At 35.4% G+C, this 27,020-nt stretch overlaps 2 protein-coding genes across 3 annotated transcripts in view; one reads left to right on the plus strand and one right to left on the minus strand.

Moving 5' to 3' along the window:
• LOC128224564 (U3 small nucleolar RNA-associated protein 6 homolog) overlaps window positions 1-4,290 on the plus strand; it is a 72,961-nt gene extending 68,671 nt beyond the window's left edge. Inside the window, exons 17-20 of the mRNA XM_052934455.1 lie at window positions 357-437; window positions 843-949; window positions 2,108-2,247; window positions 3,240-4,290. Of these exons, the coding sequence (XP_052790415.1) occupies window positions 357-437; window positions 843-949; window positions 2,108-2,247; window positions 3,240-3,397 (486 nt within the window). The 3' untranslated portion in view covers window positions 3,398-4,290. The remainder of the gene's footprint in view (window positions 1-356; window positions 438-842; window positions 950-2,107; window positions 2,248-3,239) is intronic.
• Window positions 4,291-4,589: 299 nt separating this feature from the next.
• Window positions 4,590-26,863, minus strand: LOC128224552 (annexin A7-like). 2 transcript variants are annotated; one of them, XM_052934434.1, is made up of 15 exons: window positions 26,709-26,863; window positions 23,297-23,449; window positions 23,003-23,029; window positions 21,040-21,364; window positions 19,903-19,944; window positions 13,594-13,925; window positions 13,116-13,245; window positions 12,429-12,523; window positions 11,262-11,375; window positions 10,078-10,168; window positions 8,103-8,182; window positions 7,599-7,811; window positions 6,873-6,948; window positions 6,516-6,628; window positions 4,590-6,185 (listed from the first exon to the last, which is right to left on the minus strand). In XM_052934434.1, exons 2-15 carry the CDS (start codon window positions 23,432-23,434, stop codon window positions 6,063-6,065), a joined length of 1,899 nt encoding a protein of 632 aa, XP_052790394.1. In that variant the 5' UTR covers window positions 23,435-23,449; window positions 26,709-26,863; the 3' UTR covers window positions 4,590-6,062. The 2 variants fall into 2 exon arrangements, with proteins under 2 accessions (XP_052790394.1, XP_052790402.1); XM_052934442.1 differs by lacking the exon at window positions 19,903-19,944.
• Window positions 26,864-27,020: the final 157 nt, after the last annotated feature.

The following is a 27,020-nucleotide window of genomic DNA, read 5'->3' on the forward strand; positions in this document are numbered from 1 at the left end:
ACTGTGATCATGCATTCTTAACAGGAGGGGAGGGGGGGGGGGGACAATAGTTGTCAATAACAGTTTAAGACATCAACTGCTCAAAATAAAATGCATATCATTTATCACTTAAATTTTGGCATGTTATAGATGGACATTATGATGTAAAATGCCTGACACTTCAACTCGTTCCTCATTAATCTTCAAACGCCTAGACCAATTTTATGGATAAAAGTGAACTTGTTTTTTAAGTGATATACCGTAAATGTTTAGAATCTTTTCAATTTCAACCCATCACACTGTTCTGTTCATTGCCATAATCTTAAATATTTGAGTTGATGAAATCTTTTGTAACATTTGTTTGGATCTATTTTCAGGACAGCTGGCCCCTTGTCCGGATGGTGCTGGAACACAGTATTGCCTCCAACGCTGCTGAGGACACTGTCAAGCTTCTCGAGGTACATGTATGCTCATACTTATCCTGTGTTTGACCAAGAAGGTTTTGGAATGTTTTGAGGGGTGAAAGTGGATTTCAATACAGAAGGACAAAGAACCTTGTCACTTCACCCCTCTGTTTGCTCCTTAGACATTTAACAACATGAACATGCAGGATTTCAAAATAACACGTGTCTCTGTATATGTTTGCCATATCAAGCTATCTGGTAGAGGGCATGGTCCTGCTAGTTTTCAGTTTTCAGTTTTCAGGTTTGACACTTGGTAAGTGGTATTCCTCCAGATATGCCTGGTATAAGTCTATTTACATTGCTGTATCTGATATCTGGAGTCTGAATATCCCCGGCACATTATACAGTAAGCTAGGAGGGTCATGGTCACTAGTGTTATGTTCTGTGTTTGTATTACAGAAGTCTATGATTGACCCATCTCCAGTGAGCCAGCCAGCTAAAGAGTTGTATCTGGAGTTTGAATATCTCCAACACGGCATGCAGCATGCTCGGAAGGTCTTCTCAAGGTTATAATTATGATAAACACTACTTGAACTTAATTTAAGACATATTTTCAATAATTGAATAACGGGCCTGCGTTAACAATTCTGCGTTAAAGTTTTCATTTTATGTAATAAAATCAAGAGTTTTTTTCCAATGGTTATCAAACTTTCTCAGACTATTTGTTGGCATGTTATCCTGAATATATATGAAAATTGTTCATCTCCGGTCAAAAACTAGGTCACTAGGTCAAATCTTTAGAAGAAATATTTCACGGTAATAAATTCAACAATTTTTATCAAATCTTGATGAAACATGGTCAGAATGCGTGTCTGCATTATATATTGCATATTTTTTTGATATGGGTGAACCCGGGTCAAAATCTAGGTCAAATCTTAGGAAAAATATTTCCACATCATAAATTCAACATTTTTTTTCATATCTTGATGAAACTCAGAATATTTGTCTGCATAATATCTTGCTTATTTTTTATATCTGTCATCCTTGGTCAAATTCTACGTCACTAGGTCATAATATCTTGAAAGTTCTTTAATATGGGTCATCCCTGGTTAAAATCTAGGTCACAAGATCAAATCTTAGGAGAAAGAATTCCACGGTCATAAAAATTCATTAATTTTTGTCAGATCTTTATGAAACTTGGTCAGAATATTTGTCTACATGATGTCTTTGTGAATATGGGTCACCTCAGATAAAAAAACTAGGTCACTAGGTCAAATTTTAGGAAATATTTTCCCTGTCATAAAAAAATAAAATCTTAGATGATAAAATGTGTGTCATCCAGGGTCAAAAACTAGGTCTCTGAGACAAATCTTATTGGAATGTGAATTTTTCCTCACACAAATGGAATAGTTTCTGTGGATCAGGTTATTTGTATGAGTAATATCTCAGATAAGTATAAATATGGGTCTTTTTGCTTAAAAATACTAGGTCACTAGCTCAAATCCTAGGTTTGCAAAATTGCATCATCAAATAAAAAATAAGGGCGTCTGGTTTTACAATATAAATAATTTAAAGTCCATAAGCTTTGTGCATTACTCAAAAAGTTAGCCTAGTAGTATACTGTTCGTTTGTTCAATAGCACACTTCACGTCAAGTCACGTTGATGCTTTGCGTTATATCATTATAACTTCAAAGCATGTATATATATATAAAAAAAAATTCAGGATTTGTGAGTACAAGCCGGTGTCAGAGGATGTGTATCGGAGCTACGTTTCCATGGAGATGGCACAGCCCAAACCGAAGATGAAGCTAGTGCGGGCTGCATATGAAGAGGCCGTCAGGGAACATGGGGCTCTCTCACCTAGTAAGTTCCTGGGTGTCAACTCTCATAAACGAAGGGTCAGGGTTTCTTAGTTCAGTATCATCATGCTTGACTGGTATTGTTATTCTGATCAGTGGTATGGGCTTGTGTAAGGAGTCTGCCAGATAACATGGGGCTGTCTCACCTAGGAAACGCCCTGGTGTAAACACTCAAATTGGAGAGATGGATATTTATCAGTTTAATATTGTAAGCTTGGCCTTGAACTAAACTGGTGTGGTTATTCAGTAGCAGTGATGTGGGCTTGTATGAGGAGGCTGTCAGTAAACAGGGACTTTCACACCTAGAAACTGCCGGGGTGCTTACACTTGTATTGGAAGGTTGGGTTTTCTCAGTTCAAGATGGTCATGTTTGATGTGGTGTAGGCTGTGTATGAGGAGGGTGTCAGGGAACATCCAGCTCTATCTCTATACACTAGATGTATCAGTGTTGGGTTTCCTTAATCAAAATAGACCAAGATTTAGGGAGAATGAGCTGGTGGGGTAATTGTGTACCGTTTATCAAAAGAAATTTATTACCTTAAAAATGAGTGTCGTGCAAAGCATTTATGCTCTCATCCTGAAGGTCAAGGTCACACTTAGTTGTCAATGGAGCCTGATAGGGAGTTCTTAGTAATCTTTATTTTCCAACTTTAACTTTGAATTTTTTAAATCAGACTTCACTCAAACATCACATAGCTGTAGCATGGGAAGGTGTGTTGGGCATACATCCAAGCTCATATGGATCAAGTGTTTTGGTACCCATACTCTTAGTTTCCTAAGCAATCTTTACTAATAGTAATATACAATATGGTCATACATGTATCTACATAATATATTTCTTAAATGATCTGAAACAGGTGACTTAAAAGTTGGATCAACATTACATAATTATATTGATATTTGAAAATACAAAGTCTGTCCATGAACTTCATGAACTACTACACTTTTACAACTTTTGTATTTAAGCTCTTCTAGTACTTTCTGTCTCCTTTTCAGACCTGTGGTTAGACTACATCAAATTTGAGAGCTGTGGTTTGGAGGGTCGTCTCGAGGCTGTTGGCAACATCCACTTCCGGGCAGTCAAGGCCCTGGATGGGGAACACAACCAGGATTTTATACGACGATACACACTGATGCAGACTGGATGCCCCTGATAAATACATTTCAAAGGACTTTCAGACTCTTGGGATTATAGGATTAAATGGAAAATGTGTTAATGTTGTTTAGGGGTTCAGTTTGAGATGGAACCTGTTGAGACTGGCATGCCTGAAAATTCTGTTCAATTAAGAGTGTCATACTTAAAAAAACTGTGTAAAAGCAACTAGGAGAAAACTGGCTGTTAATTTGGAGCTTGCTTGGTTTATATAAGGAACTGATGTAATGGCATGTAAAACAGAAAAAAACAGCATGTATTTTACATTATCACGTTTATTGTTGAAGGCTGAAGGGGAGAAGTTCTGCTTGTGGTAGGAGGACAGATGTATAGCATGTTCAGTTTATCAAGTATTATGTGGAAATATGTTTGTCAAATTATTGAAATAATAAAGGATTACTTATTCAGTGAATACTAACATCTTGCAAATTTTCTATTCTCTGTTGAGTTCTTTGACTAATGATAGTTATTATAATGAATTCACAGTGATGGTACACAAAGGTGACCAATGTCATATCTGTTGGGTGACTTCATGTAAATAAAGTTCTAGCATTCCAAAAATAAAGTGTTTTTATTGCTGATGATGATATAAAAGTCATTATTCATTATGAAAATACCTAAACACCACAGGGCCACACTAAGTTTATTTATGTAGCCATCATATACACATATGTAACTCATCTTGTTAACTTAAATAACACTTAAACCAGAGTAAAAGATGCAGCTGGAGAAAAGAACAATATGTCTTTTTTCAAAGCAAATTTTATTACTAATATGTGTAAATAAATGTAGAAAACATTATTATCTGAGATTTTTGAAAATTGTCAAACAACAAAAACGGTTCATTTTACAAAATTTTGAATCTATGTAAATTTTCACAACTTGCAGTTCAAATAACATGTACAACCAATGTATAAGAAACAATCATTACATATTAAAATTGTTGACCAACAAAAAACAACATAATGAATCAGCTTTATTTAAGACTTTTTTGTCTGACTTTGTAAAACCATTAAATGGTGGCAGTCTTTAAATGAACATGCACATGTAGAGGGGACAGCAAGGCATATTCATAAAAAATGAGGAACACTGCAATGCGTTCAAACCAGATTTTCAATGATTGACTTAACAACTCCAGCCTTCCTTGTGAGAGCCAGTTCCAGCTGGGTTTATTTTTCCATTTACAGTAACAGTAACCTTTATCTTGACTCTAGGGCCCCAAATGCAATCCAATGAAAGTCCGCCATAACTATTTCTTCATACCAAGATTGGTCACAATATATCAACCCTAACTTGTTATTCAGTTTCAACCATTTTTTTCTTTTTTAACACTGACCTTGACCTTGACCGTAGGGGCCCAACTCAATCGCATAAAAGGTGTCTATAAACTCTTCCTATATACCAAATTTGGTATGCAATATGTCAACCCTAACTAAAAATATTCAGTACCAACTGTTTTTCTATTTTTAATAACACTGACGTTGACCCTAAGGACACCAAACATGATCTCATGAAACATCTCCTTGAACTATTCCTATATACCAAGTTTGGTGGCACTATGTAAAACCTTACTAAAAATTCCATACCATAGGTAAGTTTGACGCCACAGCCAACCACCCTAACAACAATGTACATCATTCTAATAACCATGTTTTCCTTGCAAATACCTGGTTAACAATAACAGTAAACATATAGAGTAAAAATATGAAGCATAATTCGTTTTAATTGGTTAACTCATATGAAAAAATGTTGCCTTAGGGTGAATGCCAACACTCATCTGTTATTGTTTTTTCAGTCTAACAAAAGGCATCTGTAATGAATAATTTTTAAAGTTAATATATGGCGCCTTGCTACCATATGTGATTTACCTCTATAATCAAATTTCATTTGAATATCTTGATCAGTTTTCTAAGTTTTTGCACAAAATTTACAAAAACAACAGAAGGACTTTCACAATTCCTCAACTCTTTTTCTTTCCAAAACAGACAAGATAAAAATAACGGCAACAATTTTCACCAAAATAGAAAGATTAGTATACAAACATAACACAATGCCCATGGTTTTGATTTCGACTTACATGCTTTGTTCATTTAAGTTTAAGTAAACAAGAAAGAAGAAAATCTACATTTTTAAGCAACTAGATTACAACAGATACATGTCTATAATTCTAACAACTCATGAACAAAGGCGTCAATAAACTTGTCCTTAGTCATAATTAGTTAACAAAATGCACAACAAATATTTCTTACAAGATACAAAATAAGTTTCATCACATGATCTTCCTTTTTTCAGTGTAATTCATCCATTACATAACTTCCTGTATATTACCAATAGTAATTATAACTTGACTTTTATGTCATTTTTCAATTCTTATTTATTTAAAAACCTTTTACCAAACAATTTAATATAATCTTTCTTAAGTGATAAGTATGTCGTGTGTTTAAAAGATTCTTACAGTCTTTACCAATTAGTGCAACTTATGTTTTTAAACATGTTACAGAAATGGTATAAAATTGCCAAAGGCTTTTATTTAACTTGATTTCTAAATACATGTATTTGTATTAAAATGGCAACTGATAAAAGCTCCTATAAATATTACCCCTTTAAGTAAGCATAGATATATAGATATGATTGGCCGCTTGGCATTTACAAATGCTATGATTCATTTACACGCCAACGATACCCAGCAGCAGTCGTTTAAAGTCGCCACTTGTGTCCGAGGATATCATGGAAGCCAGCGTCTTGCCATACTTCTGCTGATAAGAATCCTTGATGTCTTGAAGGTCAATCTGCAAAATAGTCACACAAATTATTTGAAAATTATACAATATTCCTCTGACATTCAAATGGGAGAGTTAATGTACAGGGAATGTTCAATTTTTCATGTTTTTAAGGAGAGAAAATAATAGTTTAATCGCCAAATGTTTTAACACATGGCCATGATGTACCAAAATGCTTTTTAAACATAAGGATTAAAAACGACATTTAACAAGGTAATCTTTAAACAATACCATCTTACTATTATAATATTATATTACGAAAATGTCCAAATATCATTATAATCTCACAAACTGTTGAGACAACTTCATCTTATCTGTATTACTTTTATCACCCCATACCTCAGATCTGGACATGACAATTCTGATGAGTGTGGAGTCACTGGTTCCAACACCCTTCATTGCCCCATACAGCTTATTGGCAAAAAATTCTGGTCTGTTCTTGGCACACAAAACTGAAAATAATAAGTAAATCTACTATACAAGTCTCATATTTATAAATATGCATTGAATAGTTTGGCCCAAGTAAGTGAATGAATGAAATTAACTAAAATAATTTAACAATTAAAATGAAATATGAATATTTAAAGCAGCACTTTAAAATTGACAAAACAAGACAAAACTGTAAAACAGAATAATTTCACATCTTGAACTGAATTTTTAAACAATGCTTTACAGCATGAACAAACTTATACTCACCAATAGCAGTGAATCCCTGCTTCAGATCTCCCGACATCTCCCTGTCAATGCTGCTGAGAATGTCTCGACCAGCAATCTACAAACACAGTGCAAGGATATTAAAGCTACTATTTCTGTACATCTGGATGAATAAGTGACAATTTCCTCAAAGAACAAAGGGATACATAAATGTTGGGAGACAGACTAAATCCCGGCAACCATTTTTTGCAAGGGAAGACAAAATCTCCCCATATGCTATCTAACTCTCTTGCCATTCTTAATTTAATATAAATGTTATATCATATTTCATTTTTGTACAGTTTTCAATATCTCAACTCAGCAACAACATAAAAGAGAGTTTCAAAGCATGGTGATTATTTGTCTGTCTTTTAAAAATGTAAGGGGAGGGAATTTCTTAGGGGGGATATTGTCAGACACTCAGAAGATCAGATGTTATCAGTTTCAGAACTGGGTTACAAAAAAATTAAAAATCCTTTGTAATTACTTTTCGAACTGAACATGGAAATGGAAAAAATTCACATACATTTATAAAAAAGTTGTTTCGTAGTCTTGTAGCTAACACTTTGCATGATACTTACATGCATGATATAAATAAATTGTTTCTGAATCTTGTTTCTAATATATTCCATGATACTAACATGTAAGACGTGAAATTGTACATATTTATTTATGTTTCCTATCAAAATATTGTTATACTTGCATCACTTATTCTCCAAACAAACGTACCTTGGCATACTCCTCAAATGTTGCGCGCATTTGATAATGGTTCCTGACCGCGAGAACAGAGAGGAACGTGGACTCATCTGTACCAAGTTTTTTCTCACCAGCCTGAAACAGCCTCTGGGCATCTTCCCGTGCAAGGTTCCGGTCAACAATAGCCTCAACCCCCTGAGCCTGCAGACGTGCCCACTGGTCAGGAGTCAGCTCAGCACGATTGGCCTGCAGTTGTGTTTTTCTTTGCATATTTCATTTTAACTCTTTTATATTTGTAATTATATTTGTAATGGAATTCAGATTTTCTAAATACCACATATATGACACATCAAAGATATGACCTTTGTAAGAGAACAAAATCTATATGTGAATGATCACATAAGTAATAGATTTAAATATTATATACATGTATGTTCATCTTACAACAGTTTTCATAAAAATTATGACAAGTTGTCTCATTATATGTTTTTAATACACGGTTCATAGATGGAAGACATAATACAAAGATGCCATTACCTGACAGCAGGAAACTAGGAGACGTTTAAAATGGCCGCTCGTATCGTCCATGATCTCCTTCTCCAGGCTCCTCTTGTAATCTGGAATTGTAGCAATTAGATTATGAATATCTTGCATAATGGTAGATTAATGAAGTTTGAAGTATGTAAAATAGGAATCCTAAATCAGTAGATAACTTTCCAGCAACAAAATTAACATGATTCTGGCGGTCATTATGCCCCCACAAAGTGGCGGCATATAGGGTTGCCCTTGTCCGTACGTACGTCTGTCTGTCTGTCTGTACGTACGTACGTACGTACGTCCCGAAGATTGTTTCCGATCTAATTCTTGAAAACTGTTTGTCCAATCCTCACCAAACTTTAAACACATGTTTGTGACCATAATATCTTGATCAAGTTCGATAGTCATGGAAATCGCTTTAGTCATTTAGGAGTTACGGCCCTTTTTTGCCAAAAATACTTCAAAAATATATGTTTCCAATCTAATTCTTGAAAAGTATGTGTCCAATCCTCACCAAACTTTACATACATGATTGTGACCATAATATCTTGATCAAGTTCGATAGCCATGGAAATCGCTTTTGTCATTTAGGAGTTACGGCCCTTTATTTGCAAAAAAAGACTTGAGATTATCCTGAATAATCATTATGGCTTCTGTGACAAAAAATCGAAGTGGGGGCATCCGTGTCCTATGGACACATTTCTAGTTTAACCATTCAATTGACCAATAAAGGTATTTTATTTCATCAATAAATAATAGTGCATGGTTGTATAATCAAATGGTTTACATTGATCGCTCTCTGACTATCAACCTCCAGCAAGTGAGCAGGTGGAGCAAGATTACCACTTGCATTAAAGCAACTGGCCAACATCCTTCTTGTAAAAATAAGTTGCAACTATTTAAGTCAGTATTGCATAATTCCAAATGACCAAAACAGTGATTTCTAAAGTAAATGTGGCCATCCTTTGGCATGAAATACACAAATATTTCTAGTTCCTTTTTTGATCAATGTAAAGATTTGTTTTTAAAAAAATATATACCATAATTGAAAAACATATATATTATTTGCATCAAGATCTATTATCACCTGTTGCTTTTAAGTACATTTATGATTGATCACAATTCAAAAATGTTCTGCTGAAATGTTTTATTGGTTAAACTCACTAAACCGGATCTCCACAAAACTGGAATCCTTGGGATACCGGACTTTTTTCGGAGTCCCAGTTTTCCCCTTCTATTTTCAATGTAAAATAATCCCTACAAATCCGGAACCTCGGAATTCCGGATATCGGACAAAAATTCGAGAAAATTTGTTAGTTGTCAACGTAATTTTACCTCACAAAACCGGATGTACCGGTATGTTCAAACATGTCAAAATGATTTTGTTTATTAGGAATTTGCGAATCGCGTGTCACTTTGTTTTAACAGTCGGTGCGTCGTTAAATATTGCGCCTGGGATGTTGTGTTCACTCCATAATAGATAATGATTATTGCGCTGTGGATTGACTGCCGGGCGATAATCAAACTTGTGAAAAGAAAATTGATTGAAACATTAATTTGTTTGTTGCAGAAATGAAGAACTAGAAACAGTGATTAAGTGATCATTTTGGAGGGTTGTGTTATCTAAAGACTTCTATGACTGAATCAAATTAGAGCGGTGCGTTAACTGAACTGTCAAATATACTTGACAAGCATTAAATTACGCGAGTTGTTTTATTTTAAGACTCGGAAAAAGATGATTATAAAAATGCAGAATTGTTTAATTATGTTTATGTTGATGTAAAATAAATTTTATCTTTATGTGTTTTCATTATATTCAAGTTTTCAACTTCCCTTTTAAGGTTAACTCAGTTAATATTTAGAATAAACTTACTCCGTACATCAAATCCTCACTAAACCGGAAATTTTGCCCAGTCCAGACCTTGTCCGGTTTAGTGAGTTTCCACTGTATCTACAAAAAATTTCATAAGCCTACGTTGCTGAAAGCATTGGTTGATTTCCCGTATCTCAGCATTAGTCCTGGTACACAGAATCTCGATAAGCACTGAATCCTTTGTTCCAATACCCTGAAAAGTTTAAATTAAATTTAAGAAACTCTCATCTTTCTGTTTATCTAAGTTTTAAGACACAGAAGTCTTCATCAATAATTATTATATCATAGTATTATGAATTTGCAAGATATAGTTAGCAATGGTATCAAGCTTAATTATAATTCTTACTTAAAATTTCTCAATGCCAACAGAAACAAATATGAAACAAGACATGTTTGTCAAACATTATGCCCCCCTTGAGCCCATGTTGTCAGGATTATTTGGACAATTGAATGAAATATGCAAGGACCGAAATGACAGCTGATTTGTCATTGACATTGGATGCCTTTGAGGCAGTTTATAGATAATGACCATTCAAAGTGTAAGGATAGTAGGTACCGGTACATCATGTTCTGATGATGACTTTGCGGATAAAAATATATCCATTGAGCAGCAGGGAATACGTAAAAATGATGAAAATTTTAATGATGAATATCAGTTATGACCTTGACCTTTGACTCTATGACCTCAAATCCATAGGGTCATCAACTGGTCACCCCCAACCTAAATGTCAAGTTTTAGGGCCATTGGTGCTGGCATTGTCAAGTAATCACACATACAAGCTTTTTGTGTTCAAGGTCACTGACCTTGACCTTTGACCCGACAACTCAACTTTGACCTTTGACCCGACTTGAATCAATAGGGTTATCTATTGGTCATGCCCAGCCTCCAATGTTAAGTTTGATGATCATAGGTCCAGGCATTGTTGAGATATCACTTGGAGAAGCTTTGTTAACCTTTTCGCATTAAAGGTCTTTGTGACCTTGACCTTTTGCTTGTTGACCCCAAAAATCAATAGGGGTCATTTACTCGTCAGGCCCAACCTTCATGTCAAGTTTGATGACCTTAGGTCCAGGAATTGTCGAGTTGGTGTTCAAGGTCACTGTGATTAGCAATATACCCCCTCTTTTTCGAAGCGGGGGCTAAATAATTGAATACATGTATCCATTATGACCATAATAATCTTATGGTTTATTTGACGAAAGAAATAAACACCATTCGTCTGGATGACTGTTACCAAAATTATTGAATTATAATGTAACAAAACTATAAATTTCATGAAACTCACATCCATAGCTTCATGCAGGGACCAGGCATCGTAGAATGTTGTTGGTTTGAACATAGCCATGATCGCCTCACGGAAATCACCGCTCAACTCTGACTTCAAATCATCAATCAGGTCCTGAAGAAAGGTTATAGAAGTGTTATATAACATAACCCTACAGAACTCTCACATCAACTGCTTGAAGATATGGTCGGGCCTCAATTTCATGAAAATCCAACAGCATTTACTCAACTGAGGTAACTATGTTACATCCTGTATGTACCGTAAATGACTGGGTATAAGACGATAGGGGGTATTAGACGCAGGAAAAAAAATCTGTGAAAAGTCCAAGAAAAAAACTTTTAATCTATGTTTTTGGTTAAAAGACGCATAAAGTAACATAAAAGTAAAGAAAATCAATTCTGATTATTGCATGTAATGATTTCAATTTCTGAATGTTTCTATAACCAAAGTTTCAATATGGTCAAAAAATATGCAAAAAAAAACAATAGTTGAGTATAACCTCCAATTTTTTAGCAATTGTTCAACAAGTTATTTCTTGCTCTGAAACATTTTTCCAAACATTTAGAATAATATAATTTGTGTGAAAACACAATTTCAACAGAGTATGATCACATAAAGATTTTAAACCATGTTAAATTGGGGTCTGTATGTACGTATGTATGTATTTCTTTAGATCTTGCAGTCAAAGATAAACTTATTTCCAACGAAGTCCTTTGTTTTACTGAAGGGACAGCATGCCAAAGAGGCAGAGCTGGAATACTCTTGGTGCTATTTTCAAAGAGACCCCTTCATTCTTTTACGTGCTAGGTGAAAGCAACGATCCACAGGGTTCAACTTTCAAGGAATAAACCAGCAGTGCGTTCAGTAAGGCGAGCGTTTACAAAACGCTCGCAAACGTTTTGTTTTGTATCCCTGTTGCAACGCTACGCATACACGTTAAGCGGGAAACCAAACAGCGAACGTTCGCCTCAAACATCTTTACTGAACGCACTGCAGTACTGAGTACACTACTTTTCAGTCTGGCGTTGTAGTATGTTACCAGTGTGAACATGGCCATGACCGCCTCTGAACTCATTCTCATTCTTTGAAACAAGAGATAAGCTTAAAACAACTTACACAGAAAAAGAACACTGGCAACTTTTTAAAGCATAACTGCTAGCTCCATACCTTTCCATACATGGTTTTGAACATGGAAGCGATTTGCTGCCTCTGTTGATTGGAGCGCTTTGTGATCACTCCAATAATTGCTTGTTCATCAGTACCTTGGGTAAAATACAGCGAAATAAACAAGGGCAGCAGATATGGAAAAACCTTATAAAGATAAAAATATGTTTTATCACAAATGTCATAGCAAGATGCATACTTTTGTTGATCTAATGGAGTCCTCCAAGAATCATTTACTTTTTAGGACTGTGTACAAAAAGCCTGATAAAGCTGCGACTTATACTGGCTTTAAAACAGCGGCGAGTTATACAGAAAGAGTACTATTGGAGAAAAACACAAAAAAACAAAACTATTTACTTTAACGACCAAACTTTAAAAAAATGGTAAGTTAACAATATATTTTCAAGAACAGGGTTTTGATTTTGTAAACCAATAGGAGACATTAAACCATGGCCCAAATAGCATCCACATTATAATTTTTGCTTTAGATGGAGATTTTCTATACCATGCAAGGTGAAAAAAAAAATGTCTCTATAAAAGGCTGCCAAAATCTTGGCTCGGGTAGTTATGGAGCCAAACATATCTTGCATATCCATTTGTTAGATTTAATTAAAATGCACCTTACCCAAGATTGTTTATTGTAAACAAAATGAACCAAGAGGTTCTCCTTTACAAGATTACTTGACTAACCTACTCCTTTCATAGCCTTCCTGATCACTTCTGCATCCTTCTCTGCAGAGAAGTTGGGAGCTGGGGTCACTGTTGGGCGGGGCATTCCCTGGCCTTGGAGATTCATCTGACCGAACTGGCCCGCCAAACCCTAGTTGCATAAGTACATAATTATATGTAACAATGTCATAAGCAGAAAACCTGTCTACGTTTATGTTGTTGGGGTTGGTATTTTCATAATTGTGTTAACAATTAGGTTGATTAGTTTATGCATATAAATTAGCATGATTGAAAAAAACATTGACAATTTCTTGAACCATACTAGAGTCCATTGTCTTGAAAGAAACCAGCACTAGTTTCCATTATAAGAACCTATGAGAGAGTACCAGTGATAGGCTACTAGATTACTCCAGTTATTAGATTTTGTATATTCATACTTTCATCATATTTCAAAAACGATAAGCATGGCATTTGTTCATATAAATATGATTTTAATTACTGGTTGGCCAGGAGCACCGGGGCCCTGCTGCCCTGGGATGGGGCCGGTGGGTTGTCCATATCCAGCCTGCCCTGGCTGTCCTGGAGCAGGGGCATACCCTGGCTGTCCTGGGGTAGGACTATACCCAGGCTGTTGCGGAGTGGGTCCACCCCCAGGGTAATTCTGGGGCGGGACACCCCCAGCTCCTGGGTAGCCCTGCTGGGCTGGGGCGGGGTATCCTGGCTGAGGTGGAGGAGCAGCTCCCCCTGAGTAGGCTGGCTGCTGAGGAGGAGGGATAACTCCCCCTGTAGCGGGACCCCCTGCAGCTACAAACCCTCCCGCTTGGGGGACACCTGTAAGAAAAAATGTAAAGCATATAAACAGTTCTGGAAAAGAGAGTTGATTTAAGTTAATAATGATATCATGCATAAAAAAAGTATACTTAGGTCAACAATATGCTACAGTGTATAACTAAATGACAATACATCTTCATTATTTTCTTCTGCAAAAACTGAAGTATGCTTTGCTACAATTAATAACTTACAAAACAAGCATATCTTATTATTCAATTTTTTTTTTAACCCTGCATACTTGCCCATGTTTTTTTATAACTGAAATGCAGTGTTTGTCAAGCATTATGCTATCCGAGCATTGCTTTTTCAAAATCAACATGTGCAAGATTTAACAAAATGAGTTTTAAAAAGTAACCCATTGATTATTAATTGGCCCACAAAATTGTCAAGAAAGCGATGACAATAATCTCAACCTTTGAATTACTTGATTTCAAGTCCATAAGACTGTTGGCCTTGACCATTGTGATACTTACCTCAAATACAATATTGGTCATCTACTGGTCAAGTGCAGCATAATGACTAAAGTTTCCTGTCCCTACATCCAACTGCTCTCAAGTTATTGTGCTGACAAAGTTGTCATTATCATGTATGCCATGTCTAAGGCCAGACTCAGTCACTTCTAAATGAAATCAATATTTTACTCAGCACTTTTCGGTTAAGTATTATGTCTATGGTTGGCATGATTTTTATCATGATAAATAATTATAATTCTTCATTCCTGATGTATTGATTAGCACTCAATGATGAGTTAATGAAGGAACTACTAATTTTTGCCTCACCTGTGGAGATTGCAATATCTGCATCAGTAACAGGGAGAATACTGATACCACAAATAAAGCCTATTCAGAAAAAGTAACCCATAATGCAGCTGTAAAACTAAACTATAGCCAGATTTCATATCAATTATGAACATGATGCTGCCAATATGAAGCATAACAGAACTGTTTTCATTTGAAATCTGATGGATGTCTCCACTTTTTTAAGAGCAGGTTTGTAGATTGACATCTGAAGGTGAAAGTATTGGACACAAGGGCCATAACTATGCTGGGCATAGTCACAAACAAAAACCCATTTGCACAACTTCACATACTGGTTAATATTCTTGACTACTTATTGCGAAAGGGTTGACATGCTTTTTATGCACTTTTTTCCTAAATCAAGGGCCATAACTAAATTTTTATCAGTGGCAGCCACAAGCTGTATCCCAGGTACACAATATGGTAAAAATCTATGTATTTTTATCCCAGGTACACAACATGGTAAAAATCTATGTATTTTTTGGTGCCTCAGGCTCATAAATTTATTGTGAAATGTGACAAAAGATCACATGTTCTTGTGCTATATTTCAATTAAGTCAAGGCCCATAAAAACAAGAGCTGTCACAGAGACAGCGCGCTCAACTATTCTGCTGCTTTTCATTGTAAGGATTGAAAAGTTTTGGCGAAACATGCATGGATCACTGTTAGATTAGATTTCAATGCAATAAATGATGTGCTGAGATATTAACATAAATGCAGTAACATGCAAAATTTTAACGAGAATTTCTAAGTCTAATAATAAAGGGCCATTATTTGCAAAATACAGTTATCTAACTTGGTTATTCAATTTAGTTGGTTGGTTGAATACCATAGTATAAAGTCTCAATGCAATAAATCAAGTAGATCCTGAGATATTATCATATGTGTGCTAACATGCAAGACCTTAACCAGAATTTCTAAGTCGCATAATAAAGGGGCAAAAGATAGAGATAGAGTTATCTTACTTGATTAAATAAGAAGGTTAAATGGTTGGGAGCCTGTGTGTAGAGTTTCAATGCAATACATGATGTTTTTGCTGAGGTATTGACTTAAAAGTGGTTACATGCAAAACCTTAACCAGAATTTCTATGTTGAATAAAATAGGGGCCATTATTTGAATTGAATGCAAACTAGAGTTATCTTACTTGGTTAATTAAGTAGGTTGGATGGTTGAGTACCATTGTATCAAGTCTCAATGCAATACCTCAAGTAGTTGATGAGATATTAACCTATGTGTGCTTGCACGCGAAACCTTAAGCAGAATTTCTAAGTTGAATAATAAAGGCCTACTATTTGCATCATATTCAAATAATTGTTATCTAACTTTATTAATTTAGTATGTAAGATAGTTGGGAATACATATCCAAAGTTTCAATGCAATAACTGATGTATTTACTGAGATAATGACTTAAAGGTGCTTATATGCAAAACCTTAACCAAGGTGTCACACCTTGGTTAAGGTTTTGCATGTAAGCACCTTTAAGTCATTATCGGCTTCGGGATTGGCGTCACGCCAATCCCGAAGCCGACGCCAGGTTGAGTAGTATAGCTCTCCTTATTCTTAGAATAGTCAAGCTAAAAATCACCCTAGTGCATTAAAACAATCACTGCATATGATAATAAGCCCAGATATTCAGTTATTGCACTAAGGTGATTCTGCATTTAATGGGTGCAGTCCACTCAAACACCATCGTTCACAACTTCATTAGCTGCTTAGCATTCATGTTCAGTTTCATCTGTCCGGCAAATGTACTTTTTGCAATGTGTGACACAAGATTGCATGCTCTATAAATTACTTTAAACTGTGTCAAGGGCAATAACTCTGCACATACTGGGTGTAACCACACACAACACAACAGGTACACAATGCACTGCTGCTTGACATTCTCCTAATGTTTCATCACTTTGGTTATTACACTTTTTGAGATACACAAAAACAAAATATTTTGTGATGGACAACCCAACCATGCCCGCAATATGTCTTTTAACCTTCACTTGAGTCATAATGTAGCTTTATCAGAAACCTTCTTGACAATGGACAAGGCTTATCAGTAAAGTTACAACATGATTTCCTCTATAAGTCTCTTGTCAATAGTTTATACTATATGACCGTCCAATAGTTTAGAAGCCCATCAAAGGTTCTAAAATTTCTTGTGGATGAACTACTTTTTGGTTCATCTCATTTTCTTTAAATTTGTCATACATGTATTTAGTAGCAAATTTGACAGAAACTATATTTAAGAAGATTTGAAGACATTAAGAAGTATAATTGGAAACAAAAAAACTTTTCATGTAGCATTACTTTTTGATTCCAAAAGTTGGTGGTCCATATTTAACTTTACTTATCGCTTAGTAACAAGGGAAGTAACTTGAACTAAAATCCTTCGTCTGGGACACTTTTAGCTGCACCATGGAACTTTTTAATATTATTGTGAATTATTTATTGTGAAAAAGTATTTTATGTCATGTACCGGTAGTAACACACTTTACGCTTGACATTCAAGTCAACAACATTGACTGTTGCCCTTGACCTAGTGCAATGTTAATTGGTCTTTACATGACCTCGTGTGATTAGTTTGGCAAGCCATTCAATAAGTGTATAATACACCTCGATATTATATTATCAAGTAAGAACATACATGTACTTATTCATAGTAATTAAACTTAGTGTTTCAGAAGGCAGAGTGCCAAAATATGACATCATGCCTAGAAATTGACATGCTTAATGACTTCAAAATAAATCAAAGGCCAATACCTGATTGATAAGTAGGTTAATAATCTTATTCATATGATGGCACTATTTTATTTGGAATAATTAAGTTAAGAGTATGATTTTTTTGACAATAATGCAACTTTCTTAAAACAGCCAAAGTTCAAACAAAGATAAATTTTAAAGTTTATTCATAAGCAATGCAAATACAATGTAACAATAAACATGTATGCTGAACATGATTTAAGAAGAATTAACCATACATGTAAGACTGAATATACTGCAACCAACTAAAATTTATAGACCAAAAAAAACTGTATTAAAAAAACCTCCACATTATCACAGTCCAAAATAGAAACCTCTGTATTCAAACTTGATTGCATACCACTGTGTACTCTGGATGGTACTCAGGCATTTTTTGACATCGAAATCTGAGAGAAAAAGTGCGTCTAATACCCAGTCATTTACGGTAGTCTTTACGTCCATCATATTATTTATGGTAGCATGTTCATATCAACAACCAGTAACTATTCAGATAAACAGCAATCATTTTATCCAAACATCTTATTGTATTTCTGTAGAAGTTCACCCAAGGAAGCTTCCTGTGAAGTTTCATCAAATTAGGCCTATTGGTTTCAGAGAAGATGTCTTCCAAGCAATTGTTGATGCATGTACAAACGGACAGACAACAGACGAAGACCGAATCTTAATAGCTCACACTGAGAACTTTTTTGCTCAGGTGAGCTAAAAATGGTTTTACGCTTTATAACTACATTTATCAAATACATCAACCTTACTTAAAGATGAAAACTTAAAGAGGCTGAAATGATGCAAAAAAAAAAATTCAAAAATTAGGAAGAGGAAACTCAAGATCTCCTTATTGACAGAGGTAGCATTTTGATAGAGTAACTACAACACCAAAATTTAAAACATACGATCCCCATATACATGTACTCCAAACAGAACACAAAATAGCTTATTGCAATAAGATGGTTGATATCACAGCTCAGCAATAACTCCTTAACAAAATTATTAACAATAAAGCACTTCTATCATTATCTCTTTTAAAATTTACATCATAAGTGAAAACACAAGAGTTTTTACAAAAGAAAAAAAATGTATAAGTAAAGGCAAATGTACAGTATGGCAAATTTTATAAAACCTTGCACTGTATGAAGATTTCATTTAAACAAAAAAACTGATGTCATAATTGTAATTATGAAATTGAACCAAAATAACAATGGCCCATATTCTGTTCGTTTTTTTTTTATTTAGCTGAAATGTAACTATCAATAAAAGGCATGCAATGTGACCACAGAAAATGGATCTTAAATTACACAAGATTGTGTATACATTTGTTTTTATTATGGCAACTCTTGATTGAAATGTAAATGGTAAGGGCCAATCAAAGACATGACATTGTGTAGAAGGGTGCATATGATATGGTTTCTGTGCACTGCAGCAGGTATCATAAAACATTCAAGACAAAATAGCATCCCATTCAAGATTGTATATTTCATTCCAGTTCAAAATGAACAGCCTTTCACATAACACTTCACATCTTGAGCAGTGTCAGCAGTCTGACTTTAAAAAAATTAACACCACCATTTCTTAAGTCAACATTTCTTACAGTTAATATTGAGAATTTCACAGCAATTGAATGTTCAAATAGGGTTCATTATAAAGTCTACAGTAAATTTTTGCTACATTTTCCATCATCGGTCAACCAGAACTCAGTATGGACGCTGATTTGGGTAACCTGAAAAATATTAAAGCTAGAGTTAACCCAATGTATGAGAATAGAAATAACTTCAGTATTTGATTTAGAATATTTCGATTTTTAAGGATTTTTTGCTCATTTCTTTACCATTATATTAGATCCATTTTCTGTGTTTTTCCACCAAACTACTTGTTCTATAACATTGAGTATATGCATGCAGAGAACAAAAGAAAGGCTACATGTACAAAACTTTAAAAGTCATTTTGACTTACGGTAATTTTTTTCCTATTGATTTTCACTTTAAGGACGTTTGTGCTACTTTTGGTGTGAATCTGCATTATGGCATTGTGTAAAATGATAAGGGGTATGGTAAAAACCAGAACTTGACTTCCATAGTGTAGCAATAAATCAAAGGAGAAATGCATAAAACACACATGCAAATATCCTAAATGTATACTGTGCTCTCAGGTAAAATCTTTACTTATCTCAGATAAGGTCTTTTTCAACTACTTGAAACATTTAGGATTTTCAAGGTGGTTCTTAGTTTATAGCCAGTTTCATAAAAGACAGGGGACTTCAAAGCTAAACCTTCGAGATATTTAACCGGTATCTGGAAGTATTTGCAATGCCTTAACAAGTACTAAATTTGGACATGTATTTCCTGAATTATTGTTAATAATTGTGAGACTCAGGTTACTGAAATAGGGCACAACATGTACCGACCCCTGTGTTAGAATGTATGGGTTGTACCTGGGTATTGTCCTGCCGGTGGGGCTCCGGGCGCTACAAACCCTGAAATATACCATGTGTACACCCCTAGTTAGGCATCTCCTCCAGTTTACACTGTCAATTATAACTACAAATAGCATGTAGCATACATCTATCACAAAGCAATCACTGCTGTGTAATTATACGTTTCTAGCAGTTTTCTAGTGACAAATAAATTATGAAAGCAATATAATGCAGACTGAAGTTACGATTGCAGAAGAAGTGTGTATGAGATTGCAAGATATGCTGTACATAAGAACAAATATTTACATCTCAACTTTCATTTCTAAATGAACTGCCTTTCAACAATTGCGATTATTTTCAGACGAACAAAACATCTTCAGATATGTTCGGATCGCATATCATTGCATATTAATATACATGTAAATTGAAAAGCGTTTATCTTTTTTTTTGTATTGTGCCAGAAAGCCACAAAAACTTAAATCAACATTCTAGAAAGTGATAATATATGATATGTTATATGTATTGTTGTCATTAGCGTTTCAATTCTATGTTTAAAAGTGTTTGAAGTGATTAATTTTTTCCCAAGTTATTGTGAAGTGATAGGATTTACTTTTTCCCGTTACAGTTGGGTTGTTATTTACAGAATTTGTGAGAGAGAATTACTGATTATCTTAAATGAAATGAAGTATTTTTTTAACAATTTTTAAAAGAAGTAATGAGGTGTAAATATAAGTTATGAATTGCGTGATTGATGTCATTATCAGGGATATGAACGCAGATGTGCTGGTTACTGTACACTTGGAGACCTTCAGACTCCACACACTTTAACCAGCCCAACTGCATTCATACCCCGATAATGACATCAATCCCGCAATTCGTTCCTTACATAAGTAACTGATATAAGTTACTGGTAAATTGTGTAATATATAATCATAAATCCTGTGCATTGATGCTGGTGAGTAGTTACAAATTATGTTTTGCATGATCAAAATTGATATAATGTAAAAAAGCTTTCATAAGTTAGGGAATAAAGAAGTTAAGACAATAAAAATAGCTGTATGTAAACTACGAAAGCTCTGCACAAGCACTTGATAATCTGGTATGGCCAAGTCCCTGTTACCATAGCAACTAACATGCAGTCATTTACTCACTGACCTCCAGCATTAGCCCCTCCGGGGGCTGGGTAGCCAGGGGCCTGCCCGGGATAGCCAGGGGCCTGCCCAGGGTAGCCAGGGACCTGTCCGGGATAGCCAGGTGCCTGTCCGGGGTATGAGGGGTTGGGTTGTGCAGGGTACCCTGGTGCATGTCCTGCCGGGTATCCTGCAGGGCCTGGGGCGTACTGTCCTGGGGGTGGTGCCACACCAGTGGGATAGCCTGACTGACCATGGGGAGGGTAGGATGGATTCCCAGGATAGGCACCCCCAGGGGCTCCATGGTGACCCCCGTGGGGCATTCCATGGGGTCCACCTGGATACATGCCCTGTTATGGAAATAATGATTGTAAACATGCAATACAATGCAGGAATCATGGGTATTGTGAATTACCTCTTAATATTATTTCATTGAAATAAACAAGTTGAACATCAAACACGAGAAAAGATGGCTAGAATGACCATTGAAGAGCAGTCAAGAGCCATCTGCATGATTGCTGCTGCCAGCTGGTATTCCGATTTGGCAGGCTTGACTGATTTTATAAATTAATTAATCATTACAAACAGAATGTGGGGAATAATATTAAATACTTAATACATATTATAGTATTTTCATTATTTACACCTAGTTACTATTATACATGTATGTACAAAACTCTTGTATCTGTCAGCTGTGGGAGAAATTAAAAAGAACTGGAAGTATTGATGATATCCGCCGTAGGCTAACGTGGAGACTAACAACTCACAGCTAAGATAGTAATATGGTAATATCACACCAATGCAACCATTTTACTCTGGTTTACATTGTTTTTGAGCATAAAATCAGATTGAAGCTCCTTGAGGCTGACAAGCATATCTGCATTTACCGACAAAGGGGAAAATGGAACAGATTGCTGTCTGGTAAACAATGATCAGTTTGGCTGTTGTTCAATGATGGCCTAGGCAAGAGTCTCAAAGCAACCCAATGCAACCCTAGACCCAATTGTCCCTATCCAAAGTAATTGAACACAGTGAGGTGTCAGAACTACAGTATTCAACTTGTGTTGATACCATGCATTCAAGCTCTTCGGGGCATGATGTTGTTGAAAGATATTTCACCCAAGGGGCAAGGGGCACTCAGAATATGATACAGATAGCAGCTAACAACATCCCGGTTCTTGATTTGCCTGTCTTAATCGAATAGAATGTGTGAGATTTACTTAAAGGAACTAGACACCAGATAATACCATTGCAAGAAAATAAGAAAATTGTCAAAACCTTGCATAAAATTGATATCACTGTGTTTTACGCATTGAGTCTTACTTACTGATGTAGCACATCGCTTACAACACATGTATCTTAAGCAGATTTTGCGAAATTTACTGGGTTTGTCTACCAGGTGTACAAACTATAAACTGGCAAACCAGTATGCACTATCATTGAAACGGGTAAACTCAGCTGAGACAGCAATAAAATATTTTTTTTATCACATATTGAAAGTTCTAGGATTGTTTTGAGGAAATACTGTATTTGCCTATTTTAGGACCATCTGGTGTCTAGTCCCTTTAGGCAGCTTCGGGCTGCCCCAACAGTGTAACACCAATATATTCAGGTGTGATATACATTGGATGTGGGAGAATGTTCCAAAAAGTTACATGCACATATATATGGTTTCAATGAGGTCAATGTGCTGTGCAATAGTTGCTAAAAATGGTGGACAAACAGATTTTTACTAAATTTTAAAATTTCTTTCAGATAACCCTTTGTGAGTTTTATTTTTCAGGGTGATCAACAGATAATTGATAAAAATGAATTATTTTAATGAAATGAACTTTTTTAAGAATGTTTGCAGTAAAATACATAAAACATCCTGCACATATTAAGCTGTCAGTAAAGGAACAAATTTAAACCCTATTTTGTTATACATTAATTGACAATATACATGTATAAAGAAAATATCAAGCCTCAATTAATTGAGAGATACTCACTGGAACAGATCCTGGGGGGATTTTACCCTGAAAATAAAATATAAACATAAATAACTGATCATACTGGTGGAAATAATATCTTCACAATATACATGTAACACTCAAAATCTTCACCTGTACTTTTAGATTCATGAACATTAAATGAGAATTCTTTTACTTTTAAGCATTCACTATAAGGGTTAATGGTACTGTAATGGTTTGCTTTGACATAATTATATTTATAAGGTCATTATTCCTTTGCATCAAAATTAGCTAATCAAATCCTAAACAGAAAAGAAACACAACAGCACAGACCTTTTTCATCTGTTTCCTGAGTTTCTTCTGCCTCTTGCGTTCATGTTTGGGCAGGTGCTTGTACTGGTCATCGGAACTGTCGCTGGAACTGCTGGAGCTGGAAGAGGAGCTCCTATGGCCATGCTTTTTCTTACCCATACTGGACGGCGGTCACTGAATAATAGCATTTTGTTTTAACCATCTTTTACATGTAAAATATCAGTATGAACAACTCATGGTGCTTCTTCTTTAATACCCATACTGAATGGCAATCACTTGAAAAATAGTTTGTTCTTTTAACCATCTTGTTTATGTTAAATATCGGACTGATCAACTCATTGTGCTTCTTCTTACCCATACTGGATGGCGATCACTTGAATAATAGTCTGTTGTTTTGATCATCTTGTTAATGTTAAATACAGGACTGAACAAATCAATTGAATAAAACTGGTCAGGGTAAGGCTTTAAGTGGCTAAGTGCTGCAGTGCCGAAGCGCCTTAAATTCTGCAAAGCTCGAAGTTCTACTGTAACAATTGCTTCATATTCACTGACAAAGGCAAGTGTGACCAAGGCAAGCCTCTGTATTGATCTAGATAATCGAATAATATGTGTGCTAACATGCAAGACCTTAACCAGAATTTCTAAGTCGCATAATAAAGGGGCAAAAATTATATAATATGAAAGATAGAGTTATCTTACTTGATTAAATAAGAAGGTTAAATGGTTGGGAGCCTGTGTGTAAAGTTTCAATGCAATACATAATGTATTTGCTGAAGCATTGACTTAAAAGTGGTTACATGCAAAACCTTAACCATAATTTCTATGTTGAATAAAAAAGGGGCCATTATTTGAATGTAATGCAAACTAGAGTTTTCTCCCACCCCAGATAAGTAGATCCAATAATTTAACCATGCTAGAAATTCTTATCTTGCCCACGGCGAAGATAAAATGCCCGTATGGAACTCCTTTTTAATGTTCATCACATTGTAATTACCTCCCTTGTTGATGACTGTCGTCTGTAGCATCGTGAAAACCTTGTCTTGTGGCAATATTTAGAATATTTAGCTTCAAATGTCACCATAAAACAGTTTTCACGCACCTTTTAAGAAATAATGCTTCACTCTTCATAGAACTATTTAAAAAGTGATTTGAGCATTAACATAATCTGAATCACTACGTGCATATCCATGACAACCACGTATTATCGCATATCCATACGCAATATTTTTTCACTAAGCACAAAAGAGTTCTAGCAAAAAATACATTTTTACTTAATTCTGTTTAACTGAGGTGGGAGAAAAAGCATCTACCATAGCCGTTCGTGTAAGATAGGTTCATCCCGACCCTCGCGCAGGGTGTTTTGCGGAAACTTGGTAAACCTCGTTTCCGCAAAACACCCTACGCTTGCGTCGGAATGAACCTATCTTACACTCTCGGCCATGGAAGATACTTATAATCATACTTGGTTATTTAAGTAGATTGGATGGTTGAGTACCATTTTATAAAGTCTCAATGCAATTCATCCAGTAGTTGCTGAGATATTAACCTATGTGTGCTTACATGCAAAACCTTAACCAGAATTTCTGAGTCGAATAATAAAGGGCAATTATTTGCATTTAATGCAAACTGGAGTTATCTAACTTGGTTAATTAAGTAGGTTGGATGGTTGAGTACCATTGTATCAAGTCTCAATGCAATACCTCAAGTAGTTGCAGAGATATTAACATGTGTGTGCTTGCACGTAAAACCACTAGAATTTCTAAAGTCAAATAATAAAGGCCTATTATTGGCATTAAATGCAAAGTAGAGTTATCGAAATTGGTTAATTAAGTAGGTTGGATGGTTGAGTACCATTGTATAAAGTCTCAATACAATACCTCTAGTAGTTGCTGAGATATGTACCTATGTGTGCTTGCACGCAAAACCTTAACCAAGGGGTGACGCCGACGCCGACGCTTGGGTGAGTAGTTTAGCTCTCCTTATTCTTCGAATAGTCGAGCTAAAAACGAGTTCCTCTGAGTGGCTGTTTACCGCAAAGTTAAATATGAACGATAGCGTTGAAAATTTCGATTTTATGACCCAGCGGCAGAACTCTGTGTCTAATCAGATAAGCAAGAAATCATTCTTGTTCAGAAGTTATTTGTTTTTATGCTTATGTGCATTGTTAATTGTAAAAGATTCTTACCAGCGTTCAATTTCCATGTGTGTTATTGATATATTGCCACTAATTGTATTGCAGTGATCGAAATTAACACAAGCCCGCAAGCCCTGCACTGGAAAAATGTCTCCCGGGCTTGCTCAAATATTGATTTTTTTATAGCAGGGCTTGTTAAAAATCTTTATTCCAAGCAATAATATAAGAATTCGGGCTTGTTCATTCTCAGTCTAATTTCGATGACTGTATTGCATCATAAAACAGCCAACATTTTACACGATTCTGAACCATGACCTCTGACTTCAACACAATATAGAATATAATATTTATTATTGGTGGTTAACAAAATATTATGACATTTTAAGGAATATTCCACTGACAACAAGGCAAGATGGCCTTCAACCATACGCTCTGAACTTTAGACCTGTGTTTGACCTCCTGAAATGTGTAATTAGTAACCTAGCCTTTTTCCGGTGAAATGTGTTTATCAAAGTATTCAGTCATTAGTAAAAAAACATGTTTATAAGATGCATGTGCAAATAGTGAAATACAACTGCATTCTTGTGGTAAGCTACATTGTGTAATTTCATGCTAAATGGGCAGAGGAAAAAGAATAATAGCAATTTACTGGAGTCGTCCTAGTCGGTTGAAATTTTTAATAAAAATAGTAACTTTAGTGTAGATTATTATCAAGTGTCCGCAGAGTTTTGCGGAGTTAACCCCCCCCCCCCCCCTCCGAATGCTGCACTTGTTGGAGTTGTCCTAATTGGTTGATATTTTTAATAAAAATAGCAACTACAATGTAGATTATTATCAAGTTTCCGCAGAGTTTTGCGGAGTTATACCCCCCCAAGGAATGCCGCATTTGTTATTCTTTTATCGACTGATCACCCTCCAAGGGCATTAAATTCAAACTCTGAGGAATGCAGACAGTCGATAAATTCATTGTGTTGGCCGCGATAGCGAAAATCCGCGGAGGGAAACGGAAAGTGGGTCTAACTTGTTGAGTGAACTGTAAGTTCAATTATAAACTATCAGATCTATTTTTAAATAACTCTATCAGGCTATTATATATCGGTTTAGATAAAGGCTCGTTTGGGAGTGACCAGCCCATTTATGCTACGCATTGAAACCGGTTGAAACAAGTAAATATGGGTTGTTTATTATATCGCACGCAAAACATGTCTGACACAATTTCATAGGTGCAAGATCAATATCGACAGGTTCAAAGGAAGAATAAAAGTGATGCTATTATACACAAAAGTCCTCAGTACTCACAGCAAATCAAGAAGTTATGAAGAGATGTTTATGTTTGTTTTGTAAAACGAAGTCACTTCCCGGTCCCTAGACTTACCGAAATACGATTATTTACCGAAAGACGGATAAAATTACCGAAAGACGCAATTACGCATTAAAGGAACGCATTACGTGTACATTTATAATTGCGGGTGATTTTCACACAAATTGACGGCTTCATTTGAAGATTCATAAATAACAATCGTGAGTAAAAAGGTAAGTTATTGCTGTGAGTTTTAAAGAAGTCCAAATTAATAGAACTTTACACTCTGAAATAATTAATGATGGATGACT

Source organism: Mya arenaria, chromosome 2, assembly GCF_026914265.1.
Source record: "Mya arenaria isolate MELC-2E11 chromosome 2, ASM2691426v1".
Lineage (NCBI taxonomy): Eukaryota > Metazoa > Mollusca > Bivalvia > Myida > Myidae > Mya > Mya arenaria.

What these genes read in the sequence shown, in the direction of transcription:
- LOC128224552 (XM_052934434.1), bottom strand. Translation starts at nt 23,434, where the DNA reads ATGGGTAAGAAAAAGCATGGCCATAGGAGCTCCTCTTCCAGCTCCAGC. An exon ending in CCGGTGCTCCTGGCCAACCA is followed by an intron (nt 13,246 to 13,593) that starts GTAATTAAAATC and finishes TTATGCAACTAG; the next exon opens with GGTTTGGCGGGCCAGTTCGG. An exon ending in GCAGGGATTCACTGCTATTG is followed by an intron (nt 6,629 to 6,872) that starts GTGAGTATAAGT and finishes TATTATTTTCAG; the next exon opens with TTTTGTGTGCCAAGAACAGA.